Raw genomic sequence first — 27,750 nt, 5'->3', positions numbered from 1 at the left:
TGGGAGAGAAATCGGAGCGGGCCGGAGGAGCCGTCAGGAAGGGGGGCGGGCAGGATCGAGTCCGACTTCTGCAGGCCGCCGGTGGGGCAGGGGTGAGAGCTGGAACCGACTTCGCCTTTGCCTGAGAACACCTGCGGATTGAGACGTTTCTCCGTTTACACCCGAGGTTCCAACCCCCGAACTTCAGGCTGGACATCGGTGTTCCGGAACTTTCTAACACCGGGACTAGGGGAGGAAGTTCCGTTCGTTGCAACCCGTACTGAATTATCAGACGGCACTTCCGGCGGGTCAAGATGGCTGCGACCATTCAAGACTCACGTGTGAGCGCGGGGAAAAAGCTGAAGCGTTCCTTGAAGAAGAAGCGAAAGATGAAGCTGGTAGCTAAGGCTGAAATCTCGAATCTGGAAGATGAGCTCAAAGACTCTTCTGACGGGGAAGGTAACACGGTCGGGCGGAGCTTTGGCGGCTGAGAAGGTCGGGCTGAACTCCCCAAGGCAAGGGCTGCATTTCTTCGCGTTGCGTGTGTGGGACGAGTGAAGTTGGGTGAAGAGCCCTGCTGTCATGTTTAGTTTTGTGTTTCCACTCAGGCAGCCTAGCGGGGGCATGGAAGGAAGCCTTTGGGAGTTGGAGACGAGATAGTATTCAGTGAAGAAGAGTAAATGGTAAGGAGAGAAACAGAAGTACCAGTTTGAGAGTGAAAGGAAGCTGTGCTTTGGGAGGTCTTTCACCATTATGTGTCTGCCCTAGCTGTTGCGTTTAACCTTCCGGCGTTGTCACCAGCTTCTGAGTTTAGAAGGAAGAGCAGACATTTGCTTCCTACGCCCTAGTTACTACTGCTCCTGTGTAGTAACTGATAACTCACAATCCCACGTGTGTCTGTTCGTGTCAGTCATCGGGAATGGCTTCATATCCGAAAGTAACTTCCCGCATTTTCAACTTTTACGACGTGGCTGGTCTCTTCTCATCTGCCTCTCTGCTGCTTGGTAGTTACTGTTTTCTGTTCATACTGGTTGCTTGACACATGGGACGTACCCGCATGCTGGAGTTTCTCCGCCTTTTGTTTGTCCTGCCTACAGTACTCTTCAAACGCTTGCATGTCCACCTGCTTTATCGTTGGCTTGAGTCTCGGAGCCACTGGATATTTCTCCTTATGTTTCTAATACATCACTGTGCTCCTTGTCACGTTCGCTTGATGGCTTAACGCTCCGCTTTCTTTAGATTTGTCGTTCTCATTTTTAAATTACATGCTTTTTCAATATTTTTATTTATGTGTGTGTATGCCAACATGTGGTTATGTGTACAAACATGGAGGCCAGAGGCATTAGATTCCTTGGAGCTGGAGTTACAGGGAACCGAACTCAGGTCCTCTGAAGAGTAGAAAATGTACTTAACCCTCTACCCCCCCCCCCAAAAAAAATCCCAACTTTTCTGTGTCTTTTCTGTGTGTGATGTTTGGTATCAAACCTCATGAGTGCTAGCTAAGAGCTCTCCCTCTGAGTTTACTGCTCTCCATCGAGTTCTTTTTTGGCATTTAAGCCATCTCTGTGACAGGGGTAAAGAATAATAAAGGGCCCTCATCTTATAAATTTGGTAATAAATAGTTATTGGTTAATGCACCTTCTTTGGTGTGACTCGGAATTTGGTATTTAACCTAAGAAATGGTTGTTTTCCTCCTGTGAATTCAGTCTTTCTGGGAAGATTTTTATAGAACTCTCGCCAAGATTTCAGATGACAATAACTGAAAAGCTATAAAGGCTGAGACCTCAGGGGTGGTGAGCAGGTTACAGGCACATGGTTAAGTTGAACCGGCCCATCTGTCAGGAACCTGGATCAGACGTATTTGACTTTTCAGCTGAGCATGACAGTGGTGAAGGGTGGACCTTACTGGGAGGATCTGAAGCAACCTCTTTTAATTGTGTGGCATTGCCTCACAGATAGCACGGGTGTGGCTTACGTGTCTTGAGCTGTACATTTTTATCTTCTGGTTGTGATTTCTTTTGACATGCTGTACAAGAAAGGTAGAAAGCTGTACTTTTAGGAAATATTTAGGTGTGTTGCAAAATCTTCCTGATCTCTTGAGACGGAGACATTGTTGACTTTGATAGCGGCAGTATCTGAGGATTTAGCGTAGACCTGATGCATGTGTGGTGCTCAGGAGACTTTTTTTCATTCACTACATTGGAAAGATCTCTGTTCTTCCACCCATGGACACCTCGGCTGATACCAGAACTTGGCTGAGTGGCACTGTGGTAAACACGTGTGTGCATTCCTCTCTGATGTTGGTTCCTCTGGGGAGTGCTGGAAGTCATGTAACTAAATCACAGTTTAATTTTTGTTATTAAAATACATGCTTTTATTTAGGATGTAACATCTCTAGCAGTAGAGAATTAATAATCATCCTTTTATGGTCACGGCTTTAAAAATTTTTAAGCAAAATTTTTAATTTTTTGAAGGACCCTCATATTAATTTTTATAGGTGTTATTAATTTTATTTCTACTGATAGTTTTAGATTGGATCTCATGAGCCTAGACTTGCAGCGTGTCACAGAGGCTTCTAACTGAAGGTCCTCCAGTGTCAGACCATGTCTTCTCCCACCTCTGGCCTCTCCAGTGCCTGCATCTTTTGATGATATTCTGATTGGAGTGACATGGAATCTTATTGTAGTTCTGATTCGTGTTCCCTTCATGGCTAAACATGGTAAGCATATTTTCTGTGTTTTGGGTTATTTGTACTTTTTCACTTGAAGAGTGACTGCGTAGTCCATTTGAGGGCCTGTTTGCTCCTTTAGCACCATGGCTTTGACTTGACATTCGTCCTGCCTCAGCCTTATGCAGCTTGACTCAGCTACAGTATGCATCTTAAACAATATATGAATGTCAGCTGCTGTAAGAGGGAGGGAGGATGACATCCCTATACAGTTTTCCTTGAGCTGCCTAGATTAAGTGGATAGTTTATTGCTTCAAATACAATATATACTTGGTTCTTCAACAAAACCTAAAATATCAGTTCTGTTAAACTTTGGTCAAAACATTAAAACAGATACTATTAGCTGAGGAAGGTGGGACTAACTGACTTATTACTCAAATTGTCAAGTCAATACAGGAGGTTCAGGCACAATGCTATTTGTACTCTTAGGGAAAAGCTCTTATACTCCAGTCAACCCAGGTGACCAAGTCCTTGGCCTCCCTCCATAGCCAGGATGAGAAGAGACACTTCCTCAGAGAAAGTGTCCTTTGACTGTGTCATAAGGTGGGTGGTAATGTCATTCTAGGGCTGGAGAGGTGGCTCAGCCGTTAAAGGCTAGGCTCACAACCAAAAATATAATGTCTTTCTAGACAGCGAAAACCCCTAAATTGTCTTGCTTACATGTGTAAAAAATATCTGTCCGCTTCTCACACCGGACTTCATAACAATCTAGCCCTTCATTTTTGATGAACTACAAAGCTGCATTTAAGACCTATTAACCTAGCAGAACGTGTGCTTTCATCAAACTGCAGCCGTCTTTTTCGTTAAAATTACTTAAAATAGCAAAACAGCACAACTAAGAAACGAAGTGTCTAGCAGCCCTGTGTGAGTGGTGAACGGTTTACAGCAGTGTTGTCTGTGTGGGGCTTTCCCCACAACCACCAGTCACCAGCATTCATTCTTTTCTCTTAAACACTCAAGCTTTTATCAAACATTTCTTTATCTGCTGAACTTGAGTTCTTTGGCGAGAGAAAGGTAGCGGTGGGTGTCATTATTTCCTTGTTCTTCATTCAGAAGTGCCTAGAAATGTCTGAGAGGTGTGTGTGCTCTTAACGGTTTGTCTTGGTCCTGAGGAAAACTCTTACTTGCCTGCCAGCCTCTAGTCCTCTGGGCTGAAGAACTGGTAGGTAGACAAGTTTGTGTGGCTGCTGAGGGTCTGAAAGAAGCAGAAGGTGAGAAGTGCCCGTGTCTTCTTCAGTCTGCAATTATATTGCATTTAAGGTGGTGAGAGCTGAAGAATTGAGTTCCTCGGTCATGCTGGACATATTTGAAGTATGCGATATCTTGTGGGTGACCGGTGGAGCATTGCCGTTGTTGGAATTTTTGTCATTATTTGCAGTAAGCATCCTCTGCAGGTCTTTCTTGTTTTCATAATTTTAAAGTAAAACTCAGTAGTCAATTTTAAAAGTAATATAGGACGTGGAGAGAATTTTATACATGTCTAGTGATTTCTAGTCATGCGTTAGACAGCTGTGTTTACTTTCTGCTGCCAAAGATTGGTTAGTGAAAAATTAGCAGAATCTGTGTCAGGATACAGTTGAAAATGAAGAGTTTGTTGGTTTATTCGTTTAGTTCTAGTTCTTATAATAATTGTTCTTCAGTATCCTATACGGAAATTATGTCGTGTGTGTGTGTTGGCAGATCTTACTACATTGTTATATTTTTTATTTATTTATACACAATGTTATTTCCGTTAGTACCAAATGCTGGACTCACTTGCTGAATCTGAGCTTAAAAAAATAAAATAAAATAGGGATTTCTTGGCTTCCTGTGTTCCCTGTCTTTTTCTGTGTGTCTGCTGCATGTGATTTTCCTCATCCCCAATAAAGGCTTTCAAGTGCTGAAAAACAAAAACACCACTTTTCCAAATTCTTCTGGAATTCTTTTCATTGGTAGGGTGAGTTCAGGTTGTATAAAATATTGCTATAGACTTTTTACAGGTTTGTGTGTGTGTGTGTTCGTCCGTCCGTCCTGTATTACTCTGAGCAAGTAGTGAGCTGCAATGGCTTGCATCATGGAAAGACTTCTTTCTGCCTTTCACAGTGTGGCTCATTGCTGCCTTTGCACAGATTCATCAGAAGGAACACTAGATGTCAGTGTTGTACTTTGGTTATTTTGGATATTTTCTAGGAGTTGGGAAAGCCTTTTTTTTTTATTCTAATGTCCCAGATAGTGTTGGTTAAAGCTGGGGGGGGGGGGGTAGAGGGAGAGAGAGAGAGAACGCACACAAGATGCTTCTGGGGAGAAGTTGTCTGGCACTTGACTGTGTAGTTTTCACTGTGCTGATTTTACTGCCCTATGTAGACTTTGCTAGCGGCTCGTCCTCGTCTGTAATTGGTCAATCCAAGGAAATGCTCCCAAATCCAATTCAGTTCATCAATATGGCACTTCAAAATTTCATACTGCAGTATTTAGGTTTTGGATTTTTGGATGCCTAACCTGTATTATTTAAAATTAGTACCTAAAGGCCGTGTATTATAGTCAGTCCCTGGGTAAAAGATCTGGTCAGCTGTTTGGCTGATTTGTAGCTTACACTCTGAGGTTGGAAGGCTCTGCCTCCATGAGGGGTGTCAGATGGTATTAAGGAGAGCAGTGGGAAGCTCATGTTTCTCTAAGGCAGCTGCTGTCACTGAGTTTCCTCTCTGAGAATTCTCAGCTGCCTTTATTAGCTCTTATTAGAAAATGTCGCAGGTCCCTTTGAAGTGCTTTCCAGTGGATTCCATGGGATTCTGGAAGAAGACACTGGAACTCTGAAGTGCTCTGGGCCTTGTAGCTGCCTGCACACCATGCTGCCTGCTAAGCTTCCAGTACCCCAGCTGCTCGGCAAGCTTTCCCAGCCAAACCTTCTGTGCTGCTGTTGCTGCTAGTCCTCTGACCCTCTGACCCCTGCTGCCTGGGCTCTCTGAGGAGCTAGTTTGCCTGCAGTCTGTGTTCTGGTGAATTCTGCTACACTCCTAGGAATGTGGTCGGTCTCCTCGGAGGCTGATGTGTCCACTGTTGCTCAGCACTGTTGGTCTCCCCAGCCACCAAAATGTGAGAGTCAAAGTTTTATTGCTATATCCTCCTTTTAAAAAATCAGGTGTTTTTAGTATTTTTCTGGACAAAAGTTCAGAATTTTAATGTGTGGCAAATTTTTTAGAAAAATGGAATCTGCACTAAAATGTTTTTCTTAACGAATTAATATTTTAGTTGTTTTCTCTTTTTTTCTTAATCTTGCCCCCTTTTTTTGAGACAGGATGTGTACAGTCCTGGCTGTCCTGGAACTTGTTCTGTAGACTAGACTGGCCTTGAAACTCAGAGATCCACCTGCAACTGGGATTAGAGGCATGCACCACCACTGCCCAACTAATATTTCAGTTCTTAAAAATAACTTTTGTTAGTCTCTTCAATAGTGTAGAGCTCAGCTGGGTTCTGTCTTGAGAGCACTCGGCATTGGACCTCCTGGTCTCCCACCTTCCCCACTGGTGCGAAGTGAGCAACTGTTGGATTTGTCTCCGCCACCTGCTCCTGAAGGCACTCTGACCTCCCTGTCAGCGCTGTGGGCTGCTGTCTGCTGCTGTTAGCAGCCTGGGGCATCCTGGTGCTCCTCATAGAGCTGCAGACACGGACCTTCAGAGGACCTGCCAGTGCTCTGCCCGGGGCACTAAAGCTCAACTTCCTTTTACTTTTAGGTTCGGTAGAAAGCTGTGACGCAGAAATGGGCCAGTCCTCAGATGATGGCGCAGCAGAAGCCGACAGCGAGGACAATGTGGAGTCCTGTGAGGAGGAAAATGAAGATGCTGCAGAGCCAAGTGCTGGGACTAATTCTGGCTGGGCAGATGCCATGGCCAAAATCCTTAACAAAAAGACTCCTAAAAGTAAACCCACCATCCTCACCAAAAACAAAGAGCTGGAGAAGGAGAAGCTAAAGCAGGAGAGGTTGGAGAAAAGGAAGCAGGTCTGTCCACCTGCTTGTATGTGCTGGCTTCGGAGTCTGTCCCAGAAGCATTCAGCTTTAAGGGCTTCTTGAGTGGGGTGGGTAAACAGGGTTAAGTCAGAAACACAGTCTGGTGTGGGCCATGGAGCAAGCTCTACTGTGTAAATCTGAGTACTTAGTTCTGTGTACTTCCGAAATGGTTTTCTGCTGACAAACTGAATTCTTGCTCTAGTCAATCACTGCTAATAAAGTTAGTCTAAGCTTGACTAAAAACCTAAATTTGTATATAAGTTAGCTGTTATACAGTATAAAAGAAGCTATGGTGAGGTTTTCGTGTTCTTTGTACTAAAAGTATCAGTATGTCAAAAATATTTGGTTATAAAAATAAGTAGTTTCGAATGAAGAAAAACCTTTCCATATTTGTACTGAAGTATGGAAGTACTTTTCAAGAGTAGTTTCCATACAGATGAAAACGTTGTTTTTTTGTCTGGCACTCCCTTGTTCCTGTAGGTTACTCCACTTAAAAGCTGGACTCTTGTGGCCTTGCTCTCGACAGACAACTGTGCTCTTACTGAGAATCCTTTGTACTGAAGAGAAGCTTTGTCTCTAAACCTTAAGAAAGCTTCTCCATTGAAATTTGGATATTTGTTTATTAACTGGCAAAGGTTGGAAGTGGTTTTACAAATGTAATTACCTCTAGTCTCCAGATTCCAGGGAGGGCAAGAATTTCAAGCTAAGGGGAGCGCATAGGTCAGCTCTGAGTGCTGGAGATGTGCTGGGCACGGAGTGCATGGGAGCACATTGCTGTGGCAGCAGTGGCGGGACTCTCCCCCTGGAGAAGTCAGGTAGCACTGTCCTGTGACTTGCTAAGGTTTTGCCTCTCACTTAATGTGGTAATGAGCCTGCTAACTTTGAAATGCACCACGGGAAGAATGCCTTTTCTAATGTGTTGTCAGATCTGGAGTGTCAGCCGTGTTCTGAAGGAGCTGGGCCAGTCTGTGCTGTCAGATCTGGAGTGTTAGCCGTGTTCTGAAGGAGCTGGGCCAGTCTGTGCTGTCAGATCTGGAGTATTAGCAGCCAAGTTCTGTTATTGTTTTTTTGTGTTGTTTTTCTGAGGCTCAACTTGTAGATAGGCTGTCCTTGAACTCATAGAGATCTGCCTGTCCCTGCCTCCTGAGTACTGGGATTAAAAAATATGTGTCACCATCACCTGGCCTTAGCCATGTGCTTACTTCAGAAGAAGAGGGGGGTAGAGAAAAGCCAGAATTTTCCACTGTTCTCAGTGTAGATGCTTAGTGGTCCCCAGGCATGTAGTTCATCTGGTCAGTATATATCATCTTGGGAAACAGACCTGAACAGTCAGTCTGTCAAATCAGGCATGTGGGACCAAGACGTTGCTCAGAGGCCATTTTACCCTAGCCTGAGGGCTGTCTGTGGAGCTTCTTTTCTCCAGCTCCCCTCTGTATTTGCATGGTGGTAGGAAATGAGCTCCTTTAAGTTTGGGACTAAACGACTGTATGTGATGAGAGCATTGTTGGATGTGCCTGGGGAGGAGAAAAAGATTTAAGTGCTTTTTATACAAAGAGAAAGAGACAATTGTGAGACAACATGTGAATATCTAGTTGGTGAGTCCACTCTAAAGGGAACAGGAAGCTTCTTGTCCTTACCGGAGTGGGCAGTGTGGTTTTGTGCATCCCACTGATGATGGGCTGTGGCATCAGGGTGGCTGGCTCACCCTGCCTTGCACTGCCTGGCTGTATGTGTTGGCAGTTCTCCAGAGCCTGACTCCAGGGGTCCTCTTAAAGACTGCTTCTCACATGACATGCTGAGTGCTGACCACAGGTCGTCGGAGCTGAGCCCCTAAAACTGTGGTGAAAAACACACACACAGAGTTGGGTGGTCGATTACCTTTCTCCTTTCACAGAACGGCACATCAAAGTTGCCTGCTCTTTCAAAAATGCCTAATATCCTTTCACATTTATAACACAGCTTGATAAGAAGCGGGAGTGGGAGATGCTGTGCAGAGTGAAGCCAGATGTTGTCCAAGACAAAGAGACAGAGAGGAACCTTCAGAGGATTGCAACGAGGTAAGACAGTGCTTCTGCCTTTAAAACAGCTCCACAAAAGCAAAAGCTCTGCTAGTGATCCACCTTTTAGACTGATCCCCAAGCTCTGCCTTCCCTGAGCCGAGTGACGCTCATCCAAGGCTGCTCTTGGACACTAAATTTCACCAAAGACATTGGAGGTGTCATGAGGCAGAACTGTAGTATGCTAAGTGTGTATTTGGTCTGCATCTGCTCAGGTCATCATTTTTATAGTTGTGGGGATTGTGTTTTCAGACCACTGGTTGTGTCTTTCTCTAGTGCTTGTCTGAAGCATCGTGCTGGGTTTGTTTCCTTACATTGTATGAACAGGATGATGTACCACACATGCCAGTTTGACCTTGGCCTTTCCCCTCTAATCCCTCACCCCAGCATGAGCACCAAGCATTTGCCACTTTGCATATCGAGAGCTGAAGAGGAGATGGTATCTTCGGTGTGATCACGTGTCTTTGGAGAATGGGATGTTTTCTGCTATAGTGGCAACCGTGAGAGTTGGAGAATTGGGGACGGCTTCACAGGAGGCAGCACTGAATTGCTCCTTAGAAAACATAGCGGTTCTGTTTAGTGGAGTGATAGTCAACTTCTAGTTGATGGGTTACTCTGGTCATTTTCTGGTCTGTGGGGGTTACACAGTGAGGTGCAGAGTCTGCCTTGACTTATCTGTTATTCCCAGCCTGTGAGGATCCCTGGAAATTGAGACACTGCTCTTTTGGTTTGAAAAAAAAAAAAAAACCTCAGTTTTCAATAGCTTCTTAACCATTGTTATTTTAAAATAACTATGTGAAAATTCAGCTTATTGACATATTAAGACCATTCACTTGTGGATTCAATGTGCTTTAAAGTAGAAGTAAAGCCAGCTTCCTACCTGAAAGACTGCGTTGTTGACCAAGCAGACCAATGAGTCAGTCAGCTCAGCATTAGCTTTCGAGAGTAAATTAGAATATTTGCTTCCTGAGAGTGCTTGCCTTTTCCTAGACTGTCATAGTAAGACGGTATTCTGCTATGCTTGCCTGTGTTACATTGCTCTGATATTTTGCATTCCAGGGGTGTGGTGCAGTTATTCAATGCTGTTCAGAAACACCAAAAGAATGTTGGTGAAAAGGTTAAGGAAGCAGGAGGCTCCATCAGGAAGCAAGCTAAGTTGATGTCAACTGTTTCCAAGAAGGATTTCATCAGTGTTCTTCGAGGAGTGGATGGTACAAATGAGAACCATTCTGCTGGGAAGAACCCCAAAGCCAGACAGGTAAGACTCTGCATGGCAGGGAATCACTGCATCAGACACTTGGTTAAAATGCGACAGACAGGTAGGACTGCATGGGGATAGTCACTACATGGGACACTTAAAATCTAACAGGCTGTTAAAATACTGAGATGGAGAAAGAACACCCTGTAGAATTAAGAATTCTTTCAGATCCTGTTACAACTCCTGTTTTCCCACAACCTAACTAAAGGTTTGAATTCTTTAGTTTCATAATGATATTCTATATGGAAGTTACCTGTTATTGCTATCATAACCCTGTTGATAGAACTCAGGGGCCAAGTGGAGTCATAAAAGTAGTGTGGAAGGGGGTTTGAATCATTCCTATCTTAAACCTATCATTTCTGCATCTTGGAAAGTGGAAATCCAGGTGATGATGACAGTTCAAAATTTGGTCCACAGAAATGGCTATGATGGGATGTAGTTTGTAACGTGTGGTGTCAGGACCTTGAGGAGCAATGGTGGATAGCCTGAAACTTGATTAATAAAAACTCAGAGACAGAAATTGGGGTTCATCCTGAAGGTTAGTAAAACAAAGTGATGGCAGAAATTACAAAATAAGAATAATCTCACACTTGTTCAGATGAATAATAAAGAGTTATTTATTTAGGGGAGACTTACAGATCGCTGTCCTAGATAAGAGTTCTCTGCAGGAGTGGAAAATAGGAACAGAGTCTAGCAGCTGGAAGTGAGAGCCTGAAGCAAGAGCCGACCACAGGCTTTACAGCTGCATTGATAGTATAAGACCATGCCCAAGTGGGCTGGTATCTTAAAGGCTATTGGCTGAAGGAGCAGAAGGAGCTCCTACAGCACTGTATCTTAAATGCTGAAGGAGTGGAGTGTGTTCCTATAGCAACGAAGCAGCCAGCCACTAACTCTTCTTACCTTTACCTCAGTTCAAAAATGGCAATCCTGCCTCCAGGAATCTCTGAATGAGACTATATGTGAGCTGTGTCCTCCCGTCTTATATTCCTCTCTAGGGCTGGAATTAAAGGCATGCACCGCCTGGTTTCTATGGCAACTAGTGTGGCTACTGGATTAAAGATGTGTGTCACCACTGCCTGGTCTATGAGGCTGACCAGTAGGGCTGTTTTACTCTCTGATCTTCAGGCTAGCTTTATTTATTAAAATACAATAGCGTCTACACTGAGGCAGCTTTGGTGAGTTAAGATTCTAAGCACCAGCTTAGCAAGGTATGGAGGTGTACACTTTAATTGCAGCATTCAGGAGGCAGAGGTAGCTGGATCTGTGAGTTCTAGGCCAGCCAGGGCTGCATAGTACTACCCTGTCTTAGGGAAAAGAGAAGTTGTAAGACCTCTGTGGTCTTTGGAGTGATGACTTTGCTGCTCCAGTCCTACGTATGGTGGACCTCAGTGGATTTCCGAATGTCCAGGGAAAGTTCTGAAATGTGCTTTCATCTCATAAGGGCTGGACGAGGAGGGAGGAGAGGTAAGTGAGTGGGGAAAGCAATGGGACGTGAGGAGCTTCCCGTTGCCCAGGCTTGTAGTGCGTTTCAGTGTCCTTGACTAAGTTGCTATTTTGCCTAGTTTCTATCTGTAGCTTTGATAGACACATGGTAGTCATACATATTATGAACTACGGTGTGATGTGGGTTTTTTGGTTTGTGTATAAATGGTAATGGTCAGGTCATAGCCACTGCCTTAAACCAAAACTTTGTCCTCCTGCCATTGTAGCTGTTAGCCAGCCTTCCCCAAAGTCTCCTCAGTCTCCAATAATTACTACTTGACTCTCAACTTCTGTGAGATACTTAACAATTGCACAGGCGATTGTGTGCTGTGTCTTCTGTGCCTGGCTTGTTTATATCATAGAACAGTGTCCTCTAGCTGCCTTTATCCTGTCACAAATGTTGGTGCTCATCCTTTGCTGTGTTTGAATTACTCCATTGCAATAGAAGTTAAGTCAAAATACTGATGTGACATATGTTTATAAAATGCATCATGTTGTCTTTATCCATTGTCTGTTGATGGTATTTAGGTTTACTGTATATCCTAGTTCTGTAATGTTGCCATACATGTGGTGAGATAAGATGTTGTTGACAGGCAGATTTCAAGTAATTTCTTGTCTCCCTCCAACCACTCTTCTTGCCTTCCTTACTCTTCTGCTAAGGGTTAAACCTAGGACTTCTGCATGCACACTGGGCAAGCACTCTACCACTACCTGCACTCCCAGCCCCTGATCTCATTCTCTTCGAGTGGATGTTGAAGACTGAGATTGATGGAGTGCTGTGGTTGGTGATTAACCCTATCCCATTAGGATGGCCATATCACAAAGAGTAAAGCTGGTTCTGAAATGAGCATGGTCTTGGGATAGCACATTGTTGTCATTAGCATAACGATTGTGGGAAAGTTTGTCTCTCTAGTAGTAAAGAACCCAAATAGTGCATGTATGGAAGATGGTTCTTACTCGGGCTCTTATTTTGTAGTGTCTATCAGAAGTAGGTCTAGTGACATGGACCCATATTGGCGAGTTGTACTTATTTTAAGTCTTAGGCTATAGTCACCCTGGGAACTTTGTCCTCTAAGTGCCCAAGATAGATTTAGCATTAGTGGGTTGAACCTGGGTAGTGGAAAGTAAATACTTGCTTTTTTTTTCTGTTAGTTTCAAAGTAATTTTCTATAGATGGTTGTCTGTGAATTGAGACATGCAGGCTCTGTTTCCACCATTTGGACTTGCTTTTGACCTTTTTTTCCTCCGGCAGGCACAGTGTAATCTGGAGTAGGAGGGAACCCAGAGACCGTGCTCTAGAAGCAGTTTGCTCTGAAGTGGCTGCATGCCACCAGTATCCCCGCACATTTTCTTCTCACTGTTTTGTTATTCTGTTTGGTTTCTTACTGTGGACACAGAATCCTGTTTCTGAATGTTGTACTTGAGTTTGAATCTAATTACCAAGGAGCTGTGCTGCTTGTGATAGCAAACATTCATGGATGCCGAGTTGGTACTGTGTTATTCTTTTCAAGTCTTACACTAAGTAAATGTTTTTCTCTGCCTACTTAATAACTATTCAATTCTTTCAACATTTATAGTCCCCATCCTTTTTCTGAACAGACTGCTATGAGAGGAGGATGCTGCTCTTTGAACAAGACTTCGTGGCAGCCACCGGGAAGCATATGCCATAGCGAACATCCGTTTTGGATGTTTTCTCTTGGAAAGCTGACGTGAATTGCTCCATTTCCTGCTATCTTGTTTCTGCTGCTGAGATGGCAGGTGCTGTTCTGACTTCTGGTTCTTTATTTTTCTGAGCTTTAAGGATCTTCTCTTTCTCTCTCTCATTCTGAGTTTGGCAATGGATGCCCTGGTGTGGCTTCTTTGTTCCATAGGCTATATTGTTCATCTCCATTGCCTTTTAGTTGTTGTTCTTTCTTTCCCTCTGCTTTATCCTGTGGACTTTTGTAACTTTTCTGTTTATTTCCTGTCACTCTCTCTCTTTTCTAGGCAAGGTCTTTGACTTCTAGCCCTTATGCCTGAGTGGGAAAATAAATCTGCTGTCATAGCTGTAGTTTGAGGAGCTTTTGATGTTCCTAGTGTTTCTTTCTGAGAGTGCTAATTTTATTTCACAGGTATGGTACACATTTCTCTCTTTAAAAGACAAATTAGTTTTAATTTGCTTTAAATTAAAGGGGGGCTTTATATTGTCTTATTTTATGGGCTCAGTTTTGCTGTTTGCTTTGGTCCGTGTTTTTCCTGTTACAGGTCTTCAAATGAATGGTGATGATTTTCACTGCTCCTGTCTCAGAATAGCGCACTGAGGAGTGGCAAGAGCTTATATGTGAGCTCAGAACTTGGTGGTAGTGGGCCAGGCTGTAGGCTAAAGGGAAAGCTGGTTTTTTAAAAGGATGCCCACATGACAGTTTGTATAGGTTCCTCTTTGTACCCTCTATCTCTCGGGAACCAGGTCTGCCGTCTACTGCATTTGGGGCAGGAGTCTTTGTTCCGGTGTCCCTGGAGCCTGAGTGATGACCTGTTTGTACAGACTGGCAGCCACTGCTCCTCCTGGTAGGCCTGTCACCCCAGTCTCTCCTTACCCATTCACCTCCAGAGTTTGACTTGAGTCTTGATTCTCACTTCGACATCACCTTTGCCCACTGGCTTCGTTGCCACACTTTTGCCCAGTGCATTTTAAAGTTATGATTATTAATGTACATTAGCTGTACACATTCTTAGGCTTCTGGTACTTTTCATATGTATGTGTTTTGTGCATTGCCCACAACTGTTCTCCCTTCACCCTCTCTTTCCCTTCCCCTCCCGTCTTTCTTTTGCCTTCAGGTCATTGTCACTTTTGTTTTGGTTTTGGTTTTTTTTTGTTTGTTTGTTTGTGTTTTGTTTTCTGCATGTGAGAGAAAACCTATGTAATGCCTATGCCTCTGACTCTGATTGATTTCATTCACCGTGACGGTTGTTAGGTTTGCCTGCTACCTACAGCTGGCATCATTTTATTTAAGGCTAAATAATGCTGCAAAGCATACATATACTGTGTTTTATTCATGCATTTATTTCTTGATAAGACTGAGGAATTTGGCACTCTGTTGGGAGCAGCATTTCAGTAATTGCTGTGTGGCCCACCCGTCTACTACCTTTTGGGGTGTGTGTGTGTGTGTGTTTTTTCGGCTGATTGATTTCTTTTTCTTTGGGTAAATGACCACAAGCTGGATCATCTGACAGTTGTCTTTTTAGGAACCTCATACTTCAACAGTAGCTATCCAATGTCTATTCCCCCAAACGCACAGAAAGACTCCTTTTCTCCATGTTCTCACCAGGATTTGTTAGTTTTTGTCTTTTGGGTAATTGCCATTCTGACTTGGGTGAGTTACAATTTCAGGGCAGGTTTATTTTAACTTTATCAACTAGGGGTTACTCTGTAGCCCTGACTTGACTGGAGCTTGCTATGTACAACAGGCTGGCTTCAAAATCACAACGTTCTTCCTGTCCCTGCCTTCTGAGCACTGGAATTGGAGGTGCCAGCAGACCCATGTCCTCAATGTAGTTTTAACTTGTACTTCCTTAATGGCTCACAATGTTGGACATTTTTCATATAATTACTAGATGTTTGTATTTGTTTCAAAGTCAATTGCTCATTTTTCAAGAATGCAAACTACTTGTTCTCTTGCTATTAAGTTTCTGTGTTAATCTTCTGTCAGGTGGCTGGTGGGCAGACAGCCCCCTCCCCAGCTGTGGGTTGCTGTGCCACCTGTTGATGGTCTAGGTCACTGCAGCAAAACTCTTTCAGAACACCATTTGGCTTTAGACAAAACTGGTTTCTGTTTTCATAATTGCCACTCTTCAGTGTGTTGGAATCAGGGACTGATGCTTTGGCTTTTGGAGTCTTTGTGGTGAAAGCATGTCTTTGTTTGTTTGCTGTTGTTGTTTTGATAAATATCACACTGTATAAACTGCCGGGTTGTGTGGACATGTTTGCATTCCAGGCCATATGTGGGACTGTTTCTTAGTTTTATTTTACAGTCATGTGTTATTATCTGTGAAATAGTTAGAAGCTTTCTCAGGCGAAACAGATCAGCCGCTCCCAAAGGTCACTTTAGGGAAAGATTTTTCAGAAGATTTTTAACGGTGCTAAGCAATAAGTCATTTGAGTCACTAGTTACAGTTCGGTCCTTGGAGCTAGAGGCCTGAAAGGTAAACCTGAAGGCGCTTTATGGACTCATCTCGGGAGGGACAGCAGCTTCAGTTTAGGAAACTTAATTGTCATGTGTAAAATTAGCTGTTTACTGTTATATATGTTTAGTTTAACATTGATAATGTCTGTCTTCACTCCATGGGGGAGGGGCACAGAGGCTGACCTCAAGTGTCTTCCTGCATTGCCTCCCTTCCCTTCTGAGGCAAAGTCTCTCACAGAATCTGGAGCTTGCTGGTTTGGCTAAACAGCTCCCCACAGTTCCCAGGGACCCTCCTGTGTCTGCTTCCTTATCCCTGGGATTTACAGGCGTCCTCTCTGTGGCTGGGGACCAAGTACAGATCCTCACGCTTGTGTGGCTGCTGCTTCACTGACTGTTTTTTGCTTCTTCCCAAACCTGCTGAAGCTCTGTCAGTCGGCAGAGGATGCACGCGATGGGATTCCATTGCAGCACAGTACACCTTTGGCCTTCACCGATTTCACAGTCTTTGCTTTCCCTTTTAGAAATTTCCATGCTTATGTGTGGGAGTAAGTCATTAATTGTTGAATGAACCACCCAGCATCTGCTCCTCAGTAATGGTGTCTCCTCCATTGTTGGAATAATCTTGGTAGGTGATATTAAGGACTTCCTCTACCAAGTTCACTTTTTGTTGGTTTGTTTTAGATAGGCTTATGGAAAAACATAGATTAGTTGAAGTGAGAAGATGTAAGCAAAGAATGTTCCTAACTCCCGAAGAGAAGTTCTGAGTAAGTATTGAAGGTCAGATTTGGTGGTTTGCTACCCAGTACTTCATTTACAAACAGGAAGAGGAGCCTTTGCACCATTGTTCAGCAAGCTGGGTGTGTTCATGAAGATGGAAAGACTCAGCTGGGAAAATGTGAGGATGTCAGCACAGCAGGAATAGTGACTGTCGTGAGCTCTGTGCTCAGAGTATCAGCACCCAGCCTGGGTTTAAAGCTGTTGTGAAGCAGATGTCCCATAGAGAGCAGTGCCTGCCAGTTTGCCAGTTCGCTGGTGTTCCATACCCCGTGTAGTGGTATGTCAGTGTGCAGGCAGTGCTCCTGCAGGCACCCACATCGTGGTGTCAGGCTGTGTAGTATATACACCGTGTAGCAGTGTGTTGGTGTGTGGGCAGGGCTCCTGTAGGCCCCGCATCGGTGGTGTCAGACTCTGAAATATGTACATTTTAAATACCCCTTGGGTATTTACTTGGGGTGCTCTTAGGCCTGCTGTGCTTGGCTGTGCTTTTCAGGGACAGTGGTGTGTAGCTGCTGGACATTTTCTCTCCACCTGTGGTGTTTTTGACTGATGGTTGTTGAACCCACAGGCAAATAGGACCAACACCAAGTTCTTTCCTTTTTGTTTTCTTCTCTGTAGAAGTTGGCATGGAAGGTGCTTGCTGATGGGTCATAAGGGATTTTTGAGGACATGGGTAGGATCAGATTGTCAATCTCATCCTTCTGTTTAGGGATTTGGACTTGAGTTCTTAGGGTCTGATTTCTCCAAGTATGTACTCTGGCCAGATTTGATTGTTTTCAAGGAAAACAAAGGAGGTAGAGGTGGAAAGGTAGTTTCAGAAGGTCAGCTTGTGGGAGGTCACTGCCAAAATAAGCAAGAGGGGAGAAGCTCAACAAAGACCATGTGGGTTAGAAGGGGTATATTGGTACCCAGAGAAGAACCAGATTGCAGAGGCAGATTGGAGGTTGGACCAGTTTACCTCCAGTACATCAGAAGGATTGTAAATGACTGATTCACAGCAGGGAGACTCAAAACTGATAGTTTTTTTTGTTTTTAACTATAATTGAGAAGATAAAAAGTGAACCATGTTTGGGAGGTGGAGACTTTGGGAGGTGGTATTTGTTCCCAGTTGTAATCAGAAAGGAGATAGGGCGGTAATGACACATTGAAGCAGGCGTGGAGAGAAACGGTTTCTGGTTGTAGGCACCAGCATGGCTGCAACTGGGGAGGAGAGTGTGTGTGGTAAGGCTGCTTGTGGCAGGAGCTGATGGACTCGGGTGTCTCAGTGGGGCCCCTGAATGGTCAGACAGGATGCCTAGCATCTTAGGAAGTGTTTCTGGTGTGTAAATTGAAAAGTTCCTAGGTTCAGTGAACTGTTTTTCCCTAGACCATGGGCTGTCTCTGGACTAGGTAAGTCATGCCTCACATGGGCACATGTGGCTGGGCACTTTGTGTAGGGTGCTGTATGAGGAAGCAGGGAGTGCAGTGTTTACAAAGGTAACTTGTGGAGAGTCATATGGCGATGGTTTTTCCAGTCCAGATATGCACCTTCTGGAAGGCTTTGTTTTCTCTCAAATGATAAAATAGTCGATTTTTTTTAAGACTGTATGAAGATTGCTTATTTTATTTTACTTATCTTTAAACATTGTCATTATTTCTTCAAAAGCCCGGTAAACTGTGCTTAGGTCTTGTGGATTGTAGTTCTTCTCCCAAAGCCAGGAGCGCATATGCCGTACGTTAAATCTGAGTTTCCGAGGAGACTGTCGGCTGCCATTAAAAAGGCATTGCTCTGTTGACTTCTGCCCTTAGTTATAGACTTCTACAGGATTTTCATCCCCCAGAAATTGACATTCCATCAGTTTCAGATGATTTTGCAGAGGTGAAAAGTGAGAGCTGGCCGCTTTCTGTGGGAGAGTTCCAGGATCTGTACCGGACAAGTCCCGGTGCACGTTCATGCAGAAAGCAGTCATTTGCCGAGGCACAGCTGCTGATCTTCCTATGTGAGGTCTTTAACTGTTGAACAGAGATGGGGGTTGCTGCTGCTTATCCCTTCTCTCTTAAATGGCAGCCCTGGAATATAACCAGGCATTCAGTGTTGAGAATGCCTTTGAAGAAACAGGCATACTTGCTGTCTTACAGCCCAGACCTTGCCTGGGTAGATACTTTTAAAGCTGTGTGCTTCTCTGGTGCTTAGACCTGCTGAATCCTTGCCCCTGAGAAGAGTGCCTTCAAGGGAGGTCACAGGGGTCTCCAGGTGGCCTCAGTGTTTTCAGGGCGGTTCCAGTTGTTCTGGAGGCATAGAAGCCTGGGAATGGGTAGCGAAGGTACTGTCCTTAGATTGCCTCTTGCTCGGCAGTCATCAGGGCTCTACTCCCCCTTAGGATCTGCAGATGGAATGTGTGGAATGCCAACTTTGTAAATAATCCAGCTTAATGTTTGTTTACCGAAAATGCCTAAACATTTTAGACAGTAAACAGTAGAGTTTAGACCAAGTAAGACTCAAGGTTAAAATGAAAGAGCAGCGTCCTCTACATTACTGTGAATGGGAACAGCTTAAAGTCAGTTTCTCCTTGTAGTCACTCACAGAAACACTGTAGTTATGGTGTAGGATACTATCTGACATGAAACAGCAGCTTTAACTGGAAGGAGTTGTGTTTGGGATGGGAATATGGGCTACATGTAGAGGAAGAACTAGTCATTGTAGGGCTGTTGTGAAGATTCTGTCTTTAACTTGAAATGAACGATGCTTTGTCTGAGGCTGAGCCCTGTCCGTTCTGTGAAGTCTACACCCGTCTTTGTGCCTGTAGCACATACTGTAAAATGTGCTAAGTATTTTCTTGTTTTTTCCTAAAAATCATCATTTTGAGCACCAGACGGTTAAGAGTCTTATGGGGATGTTATATACTGTATATAGTGACCAAGGCCACAGATCCTGGAATCTAATGAGATTCAAAAGTTGTGTTCTGTGCACAGCCTGCATCCTGAGGATGAGGAGAGGCACAGCGGCAAGTGTGCAGGAAGGTGATTGTGTGCCCTCACTGCTCTGTGATGGCTGTTGCTACTTTGACCTGTCAGTAGCGAGGGCTCTTTCCATTGTGCGTATTGTCTTCCTAGAAATAACAGACAAAATGAACTGACACCTGCAGCCAGCAGTAAAGGGGCTATTATAACTTCTTATCTGGGTATTGTAAATTCAGAGGTTTCTAAAATACTTCAGCAAAAAATAGATTTGGAACATTCTTACTCATTTTACATGTGGAGTCTTTAACAATAATTCTTAATAAAGAATAGAGTTTGAAGAAGCTAGAAGTTTGTCTACTTTGTCTTGCTATTATTTAACTACTGCTTAGAAGGCTTCCTTAACAAGAAACACAGTACGGGGGTGAGGGGGGGGTCGGTAGGGGCAGGGAGGGGACTGTTGCAAGACAGGGTTTCGGACTCACAGAGCTCTGACTGCCTCTGCCTCCTGAGTGCTGGGATAAAGGTGTGTGGAGACTGTCAATACTGTTTAAATCAGGGTCTCACTTTAAGAATGCAACCAGATCTCATCAGAGGATCACACATGGGTATATGTATGACTCGGAACCTCAGTAAGAGCAGTGTCTCTATGTGCTAGATGGTGTGCAGGGTCCTTTCTTGCAGCTGCTGTTAAATGTAGAGACTTCTCTTAGAGTTGAAAAGCCTAAATCAGAACCAGTTGAGACAGTTGAGTTGGTTCACCCTGATAGTGCTCAGTGGAGTCTGGACTCAAATGCAACATGACTCCGTCCCTGCTGCAGTCATTGTGCAGACAGCTGTTGGTGCCGCTGCCTGCACAGACCTGATTGAAGCTGTAGGACCAGAGACAGACTATAAAGACAGACAGGCAGGCAGCTGTTGGTGCTGATGCCTGCACAGACCTGATTGAAGCCGTGGACCACAGACAGACTAGAAAGATGGACAGGCAGGCAGCTGTTGGCGCTGATGCCTGCACAGACCTGATTGAAGCCGTGGACCACAGACAGACTAGAAAGATGGACAGGCAGGCAGCTGTTGGTGCCGCGGCCTGCACAGACCTGATAGAAGCCGTGGACCACAGACAGACTAGAAAGATGGACAGGCAGGCAGCTGCAGCCTGGATTTTTCCCTAGGTCTCTCATCCCTGCTTTTGATGTAAAAGATAATAGAATGCCTGTAGAAAAGTCTTTGTAAACTTACCTGTTAGAATCTACTTTTTAGTTGTTTTTTACAAGAGATTAGGATTTTTCTAGAAAGCACATATATTTTTTATTTATGTGTTGTGCACTGAATACAAAATGTAGACTACCTCCTTACACGGTGTATGAAAACTCTGAAGTAGGAAGGGAATCTAACTAATAGTGTGAGGGGTGCCAGATTCTCTTATTGGGTCTGTAAGCCATTGACCCTTCTTTGTTTTATGTTTTGCTTGCCCATATTTCTTCTCATTTAAATTCTGATTACTGATTAATTGAAGATTGTAGCTATGTGTGCACCAAAGATTCTTATTATTATTACTTGGGTTTTTTTTTTTTCTTTCTTTCTTTTTTTTTTTTTTTTTTTTTTTTTTGAGACAGGGTTTCTCTGTATCTTTGGAGCCTATCCTGGAATTCTGATGTAGGATTCCCCCTTGTATGCTATGGATATGTTTTACTACCATTGGCTAATAAAGAAGGTTTGGCCTATGGCAGGGCAGAATATAGGTAGGCAGGAAAACTAAACTGAATGCAGGGAGAAAGAAGGTGGAGTCAGGCAGATGCCTAGTAGCTGCCCAAGAAACAAGATGTGAGGTGACAAACCACAAGCCTCGTGGTAAACTATAAAATAATAAAATGGGTTCATTTAAGATGTAAGAGTTAGCTAGGAATCGGCCTGAGCCATTGACAAATAGTGTTGTAAAGGTTTGTGTGATTTACTGATGACAACTTAGGCTGGAGGGGCTGTGGGGAAAAGGGAACACTCCTGCATTGCTGGTGGAGTGCAAGCTGGCACAGCCCCTTTGGATATCAGTGTGGCGATTTCTCAGAAAATCAAGAAACAACCTTTATCAAAACCCAGCAATACCACTTTTGGGTATATATTCAAAGGATACGCAACTGTGCCACAAGGACATGTGTTCAACTATGTTCATAGCTGCATTGTTTTTCATAGCCAGAATCACCTGGAAACAACCTAAATGCCCCTTGACTGAAGAATGGATAAGGAAAATGTGGTCCTTTTACACAGTGGAGTACTGCACAGCAGAAAAACATGACATCTTGAAATTTGCAGGCAAATGGATGGAGCTAGAAAACATTGAGTGAGGTAACCCAGACCCAGAAATACAAATGTCACATGTACTCACTCATAGGTGGCCTTTAGACAGAAAGCAAAGAAAACCAGCCTACAATTCACGATTCCAGAGAACATAGACAATAGTGAGGACCCTAAGAGAGACTTACGTGGATCAAATCTACATGGGAAGTAGAAAAAGACAAGATCTCCTAAGTAAATTGGGAGCATGGGGACCATGGGAGAGGATTGAAGGGTAGGGGAGAGGAAGGAAATGCATAACTCAATAAAATCAATTTAAAAATATTAAGAAGAAAGAAAAAAAATTTAACCAAGAAATGCAATCCTAGATTGACATTTAAATTAAAGGAACCATAATCTTATTTTAAGTTCTCTTACCTGTCTTACAATTGTTAATTATAAGTATAAATATCTTTCTCCCTTTTCACAGAAATAAGTATAATTAAGTAGAAATATTACAATTGATGTTTTAATTAAAAATAACTGAAAAAAAAAGAAAAGGTTTGTGGGATTATTCAGGTCTGGGTGACCAGGAAAGGAAAGCACATTCTCCATTTACAGAACTCACTCTGCAGACCAGGCTGGCCTTGAACTCAAAGATATTCCCCTGCCTCTGCCTCCCAAGTGCTGGGATTAAATATCTGTGCCACACCACTGCCCAGCACCAAAGATTATCTTTTAAAAATAGGATTTTGAGATATTTCACATACCATAAAATCCAGAAGATTCCTTTATAACTTTGAGTACCAAAATCCAGTCATGGTTAACATAATAGATTTGTTGGTTTTATCTTGTCATTTTTTCTAGCCCAGTAAAAAAACTGAAAAAAACAAAAGCAGACAAAAATATCACTGACTTTAAAAGAAACAAGGTGGTTGTTTTGAAGAAATAATAATGAATGCATGGGTTTCATTTATCCATGTTTGTTTATCATTGTGCCTTTTCAGTTGTAAGCCAGAAAGCAGGAGCTAAGATGCTGATGGGATGTATGTCAGACTTTTCGGCACAGTTAATTCTTGGGTGTTGCTGTTTCACCTTGCCTGCCTAAAGCACCTGATTGGTCTAATAAAAATCTGGCCAATAGCTGGTTGGTGGCCCAAAGAAAAATCCATCTACAGCTTTTATTTCAGGGCTTCATGTTGAGGTCTAAACTACAGCACTGTATCCCACCTTCTGTCCCCAAAGGTCCAAAGTCAAAGCTTTGAACTGCACCCTGTAGAGCTCTTAGAAGGTGGTGGAGCCTCTAAGAGGTTGAGCTTACTTGAGGAGAACTGGGTTGCTGGTGGCGTGACCTTCATGAGCTGTTGAGACCCCCATACTTGGGTTGCTGGTGGCGTGACCTTCATGAGCTGTTGAGACCCCCACACCTGGGTTGCTGGTGCTGTGACCTTCATGAGCACCCCCATACCCTTTTCTTTTTCTTCATCCTGTACTCCCATCCTGCTCTTCGGCCTCACTGTGGAGATCTACCTCACCATCCAATGGAAGCTACCAACTGTGGATGCAGGCTCAAACCACGAGCTTAGTTAACCTTCCCTTCCTTGGCATTGCTTGTCCACAGCAATACAAAGTGTGTGTAGCTCCTGCTAAGGTTAAATCAGCTGGACGTGTGTTATGTGACTGACTCTAGAGTCTGTTATTTTTACCTTGGTGTCAGCCATGACGAGCTGAGGCCATCGTTGAGTAAATCCTTCCCTTTAAGGTGTTTGTTGGTTTCTAACAGCAGCAAAACCCCATCTTACTACAGTTGCCTCTAAACCCAGTTAAAGAATTGATCATTTCTTTAAGGAAGTACAGAAGTCTCTTTGATTTTTGTTCTTGTCTTAAAAATAATAGATCAAATTTTTGCTACTTCTTTATTACAAAGAAACCAAGCTCTTTGTTGAATCTTTACTTTTTTTTAATCACATGGATTTATTTACTAGTTGTATATACATGCCCTGCACATGTGTAGAGGTCAGAAGACAACTTGCAGGGTCAGTTAGTTCTCCTACCATGTGGAGCCTGGGATTGAACTCAGGTCATCAGGCTTGGCAGCCATCATCTTATTTCCCCTTACCTGATAAGCCATCTTGCCAGCCTCTGATAGCTTCACACCTCAGCCTTTCTCCTGTGGCTATTTTGTTTGAGATAAGAGTCTCACTGTAGCCTACCCTGACCTCATTCAAACTCCCAGGGATTATAGACAGGCGTGTCCTACCCTGTGCCTGGTCCTGTTCTTGTGTTAACTTGTGATCATCCGGGGTTTATCTTTTCATTGTGGATACTCCAAGTAGTGTGCTCAGTGCTAAGATTGTTTATGGAACATCCATAAGAGCAAATGTAATTTGCTCAGGTTGGAATTTGTATAGAGGTTATTATAAACAGGGGCTGGGGCTGTAGCTTAGCTGGCAGAGTACTTGACCAGTATACACAAAGGTCTGGATTTTAGTCCCAGAATGTCAGAAGCCATGTGTGGTGGCACATGCCTGTAATTGCAGCAGTCCTATGTTCAGGGGCATCCCTGCCTTACATAGTCAAGTTTGAGCCCAGCCATATACACGAGCCATGTGGATCCCCCTGCAACACCCCACCTCAAGAACTTAAACCTAGTCAGGCATTTCCTGTGTATTTTAGCATTGATTTTGCTGTGCAGCTGCTGTGGTCATGGGTGGTAGAACAGAGCGTCTTAGAGATGGCATCATTATAGTGCATTCCTGTGAATTGTGCAGAGATGGGAACTTGGGAGCGTCTTTCCTGTGCTCCAGGGCTGACTTATCCATCAACTCCAGGACTTGACTAAACTGCTTCGTGTCCTGGAGCCTAGTTTCCTTGCATAAGATGAGAGTGGTGATTGCTACCTGGCGAGGGAGTTGGAAGTGTGCTATGAAGCATCTAGCCACACGTGCCGACTTGACAGTGCGGTGAATAAAGTTAAAGTGAGGTGGAGTCGTGGTTAAAAGATCCCATCATCCTTGGCAGGACGAACCTAGAGGAGACCTGGAAGCTGGAGAAGTGGTGCAGGTGTGTTTTCACTTTGTTTGTTTAGCTTTTAAGGTTTCTTTGTATGTATGTAGTTTTGGAAGTCACGTTCCCCCGCCCAAACTCACTTATTTTAATATAAAGCTGGGTTAGGGTGCCCTTTGCCCACTCTGCAGCCTCTAAGCCGGGGGCCTCCATACTTCCCTGTGTTCCTCTCTGGAAGCCCTCATTCTCCTTTGGGATCTCTCAGGTAGTTCTCTGGTTTCCTTTCTACTATTTAAATCATTTCCTGTGCCATCTGGAGTTGCTCCCATGTTGGGTCCTGCATCTTCTGGTTCTTGCCTCTTGACTCCATTCCCTTTTACTAGTGAAGACTCCTCCAGGCTTTGTCCAGTGCTGACAGAAAGGCTGGTGGCTGAATGATAGGATCTTTGCCATGCTTCTGTCCCTTGAAGTTACTGCTGCAGGCATCCCTTAGGCCTGATGTCAAGTTATTCTAGAACTTTCCTTCACTTGGAGCCTGGAGACTTTCTTCTTCCTTGGCTGCACTGATGACATCCTGTTTTGGTTTCTGTCCTTTGGAGTTCCTTCTGACAAGGACTGCAGGGAAGTACCTTTGTGCCCGGTTCCCTCCTTACACTTGAGGAATGATGTGTGTGAGCATTGGACTCTAAAGCACGGATTGTAGCCTCCGTTCTGATCTTCTCTTTGCACTGCTGTTCTGCAGCCTCCTGGACTGGTTTCTGCCTTTCTTTTTCTTTTATTTGACTCCTTTTGTATGTGATTTCTGAGTTATCTTCTCACGCTTCCCCATATCGTGTGTTTTAGCTTCAAGCCAGCCTTGGTTACCCTTCATATTTCTAATGGGCACTTTAAAACCAAGTGAATCTGAATTTAAGTTTTTGTTGCCTGTTCCTGTAGCTTGCTGTATTTTATTCTTTAAACTTGAATTTTAGTTATTCAAATTACAGACTATGAAGTCTGTTTAAAATAACACAATTTCGAAACCCCCAAGACTATCTGGGTTACCAGTCTATTGTTATTGACTCTCATAGGGTAACACACCAGGAACTCGAAATCAGCAAGCACTTTGTTTTTTCACTGCGTTTTATAATTCTAAGTTGTTGATAAATTTAAAAAATTGAATTGAAACTAGAGAGTGGTGGCTTGTGCTTGTAATCCTAGCACTAAGGCAGGAGAATTGCTATGAGTTGGAGGCCAGCTTGGGCTACAGTATAACTTGGGTTGTAGTATGAGACCCTAGTTCAAATCCCTTTTTTCTCTTTAATTGAAAGCTTTGAGTAATTAACTTGGTTGTGGCTATTGGTCCCAGGTGCCTCTCAGGAGCAGCTATTTCTTAAGGAGACCAGCAAGGGGAATGTGGGCTAGAGAAAGCCTGGGATAAGAGGGCCTGGCTGCACACCAGAGAGGTCTGCCTCCTGCTGCAGCATGGTGTCCCTAAGCAGCAAGGGTTTCTGCTTCTCTGCACTGGGATCACTGCAGCTGGGTGTCTGATACTTGCCAGTCTGGTACCTGTCCAGTCTGAAGTCAGTTCCCGTCTGCCAAGTCTGAATGATGCCTTGCCTCTTGGCTCAAGTCGTGTTTTAGTTTTCATCACACAGATCCAGAAGTGATGCAGTAGGACATTTTTCCCCTTGATACGTCATGGGGAAGCTTCAGCAGAGTTAGGTAATTAGCTTGTGAAACCTTGCGAACATTCTGGGGTCTTTTTTTCTTTTAAAGTGCTTACTACATAGATATGGCCCCAAATGTGACAGATTTGCACAGACTGGCTGCCACAGTGGTGCTGGACAGGGGAGGTTCATCAGAGAAGTGTGTTGCCTTTGTGAGATAGGACTCCTGCCACAGTGGTGCTGGACAAGGGAGGTTCATCAGAGAAGTGTGTTGCCTTTGTGAGATAGGACTCCTGCCACAGTGGTGCTGGACAAGGGAGGTTCATCAGAGAAGTGTGTTGCATTACTTACTTAGTGCCACAAGGTGGTGCTGTTTTACCGTGAAAGGAAGGCTTGTGTCCTTAGCTTTAAGTAGTCAATCCTGTGTCAGGATGAAGTGAACCGCCTACTTAGTTTGTTGCCTGCTTCAGTTATTCATAATCTTGGCATGTTATTTAGTCTCTGATTCCATGCTTGCGTCAGGTAGTGAGACCGTGACCAGAATGAGGGGTATTTTGTTCACATTTTTACAAAATCTGGACGTGGCACCACCTTGAACACCCTGTAACCCTCTTCTCTGTTACAGTGCAGTTGGGGTTAAACACCTTTGTTAGACTTCTGTTAAAATAATTGCCAAGGATTTTCTAATAAATTATCTCTGGAGGTTAATTAATGTTGTCCAAGTGGTTAAGAATTGTTCCCAAGTCTGTATTTTACTTCATTTCTCCCAACTCTACATTATTTTGCTTTCATGTTTCATTGGTAAAATAAAATTTTTTCACTTTACTCTGTGTTTGTATATACACGAGCATATTATATAAAATCAGTTATATAAAATCAGTTTTATGTTACCTTGGTTTACTCTCATTTAAAACTACACATTGGAAAGCTTGTTTTGAAGTATATAAGTTTCAATTTTTTCCTTATGTTTAAATGGATATGTGAAAATCTTGGTTCTGTACATTTTCTCAGACTGAAGCGAAATCAGAAGAGGGCCCAGGGTGGAAGATTCTGCGAGATGATTTCATGATGGGAGCCAGTATGAAGGACTGGGACAAAGAGAGCGATGAACCTGCTGGCGGCAGGGCAGGGACCCTTGACTGAGCAGACTGGGAGCCTCCAACTCTACTCCAAAGACGCGGCCTCTGACTGTTGGGAGCCAGGAGGCCGTTATGAAGTACCCAGATTCCTGAGAACCCCTGCTTCAGTGCCTCCTGAGGTGCAAACTGTACTAAAATTGTGTTGGTACTACTTACGTAACTTTGAGGATTTTCCAAAATATTTGTACAAAGCCATCTTCTGCTTTTCTGAGCAGTGATGTGCGCTTCTCCAGGACCCTCCATGTGAGCACGCACTGATCACGCACCAGGGTTTCCAAAGTGCAGTCCTACCTGTGATTAAAGTGAGGTTGATGTCAGA

At 43.7% G+C, this 27,750-nt stretch overlaps 1 protein-coding gene across 1 annotated transcript; it reads left to right on the top strand.

Moving 5' to 3' along the window:
• The first annotated feature begins 267 nt into the window (after window positions 1-267).
• Rrp15 (ribosomal RNA processing 15 homolog) lies at window positions 268-27,750 on the top strand. Its single transcript, XM_075989414.1, has 5 exons — window positions 268-438; window positions 6,418-6,683; window positions 8,652-8,749; window positions 9,809-10,007; window positions 27,304-27,750. Exons 1-5 carry the CDS (start codon window positions 294-296, stop codon window positions 27,433-27,435), a joined length of 840 nt encoding a protein of 279 aa, XP_075845529.1. The 5' UTR covers window positions 268-293; the 3' UTR covers window positions 27,436-27,750.

The sequence above is a fragment of the Microtus pennsylvanicus genome, chromosome 10 (genome assembly GCF_037038515.1).
Source record: "Microtus pennsylvanicus isolate mMicPen1 chromosome 10, mMicPen1.hap1, whole genome shotgun sequence".
NCBI classification, from domain to species: Eukaryota; Metazoa; Chordata; class Mammalia; order Rodentia; family Cricetidae; genus Microtus; species Microtus pennsylvanicus.
The sequence above is the reverse complement of the archived record's forward strand: the minus strand, read 5'-3'. Positions and strand labels throughout refer to the sequence as shown.

Coding starts and splice junctions, on each gene's coding strand:
- Rrp15 (XM_075989414.1), top strand. CDS start 294: ATGGCTGCGACCATTCAAGACTCACGTGTGAGCGCGGGGAAAAAGCTG. Junction 439..6,417: donor AGACTCTTCTGACGGGGAAG/GTAACACGGTCG, acceptor TTTTACTTTTAG/GTTCGGTAGAAAGCTGTGAC. Junction 8,750..9,808: donor CTTCAGAGGATTGCAACGAG/GTAAGACAGTGC, acceptor TTTGCATTCCAG/GGGTGTGGTGCAGTTATTCA.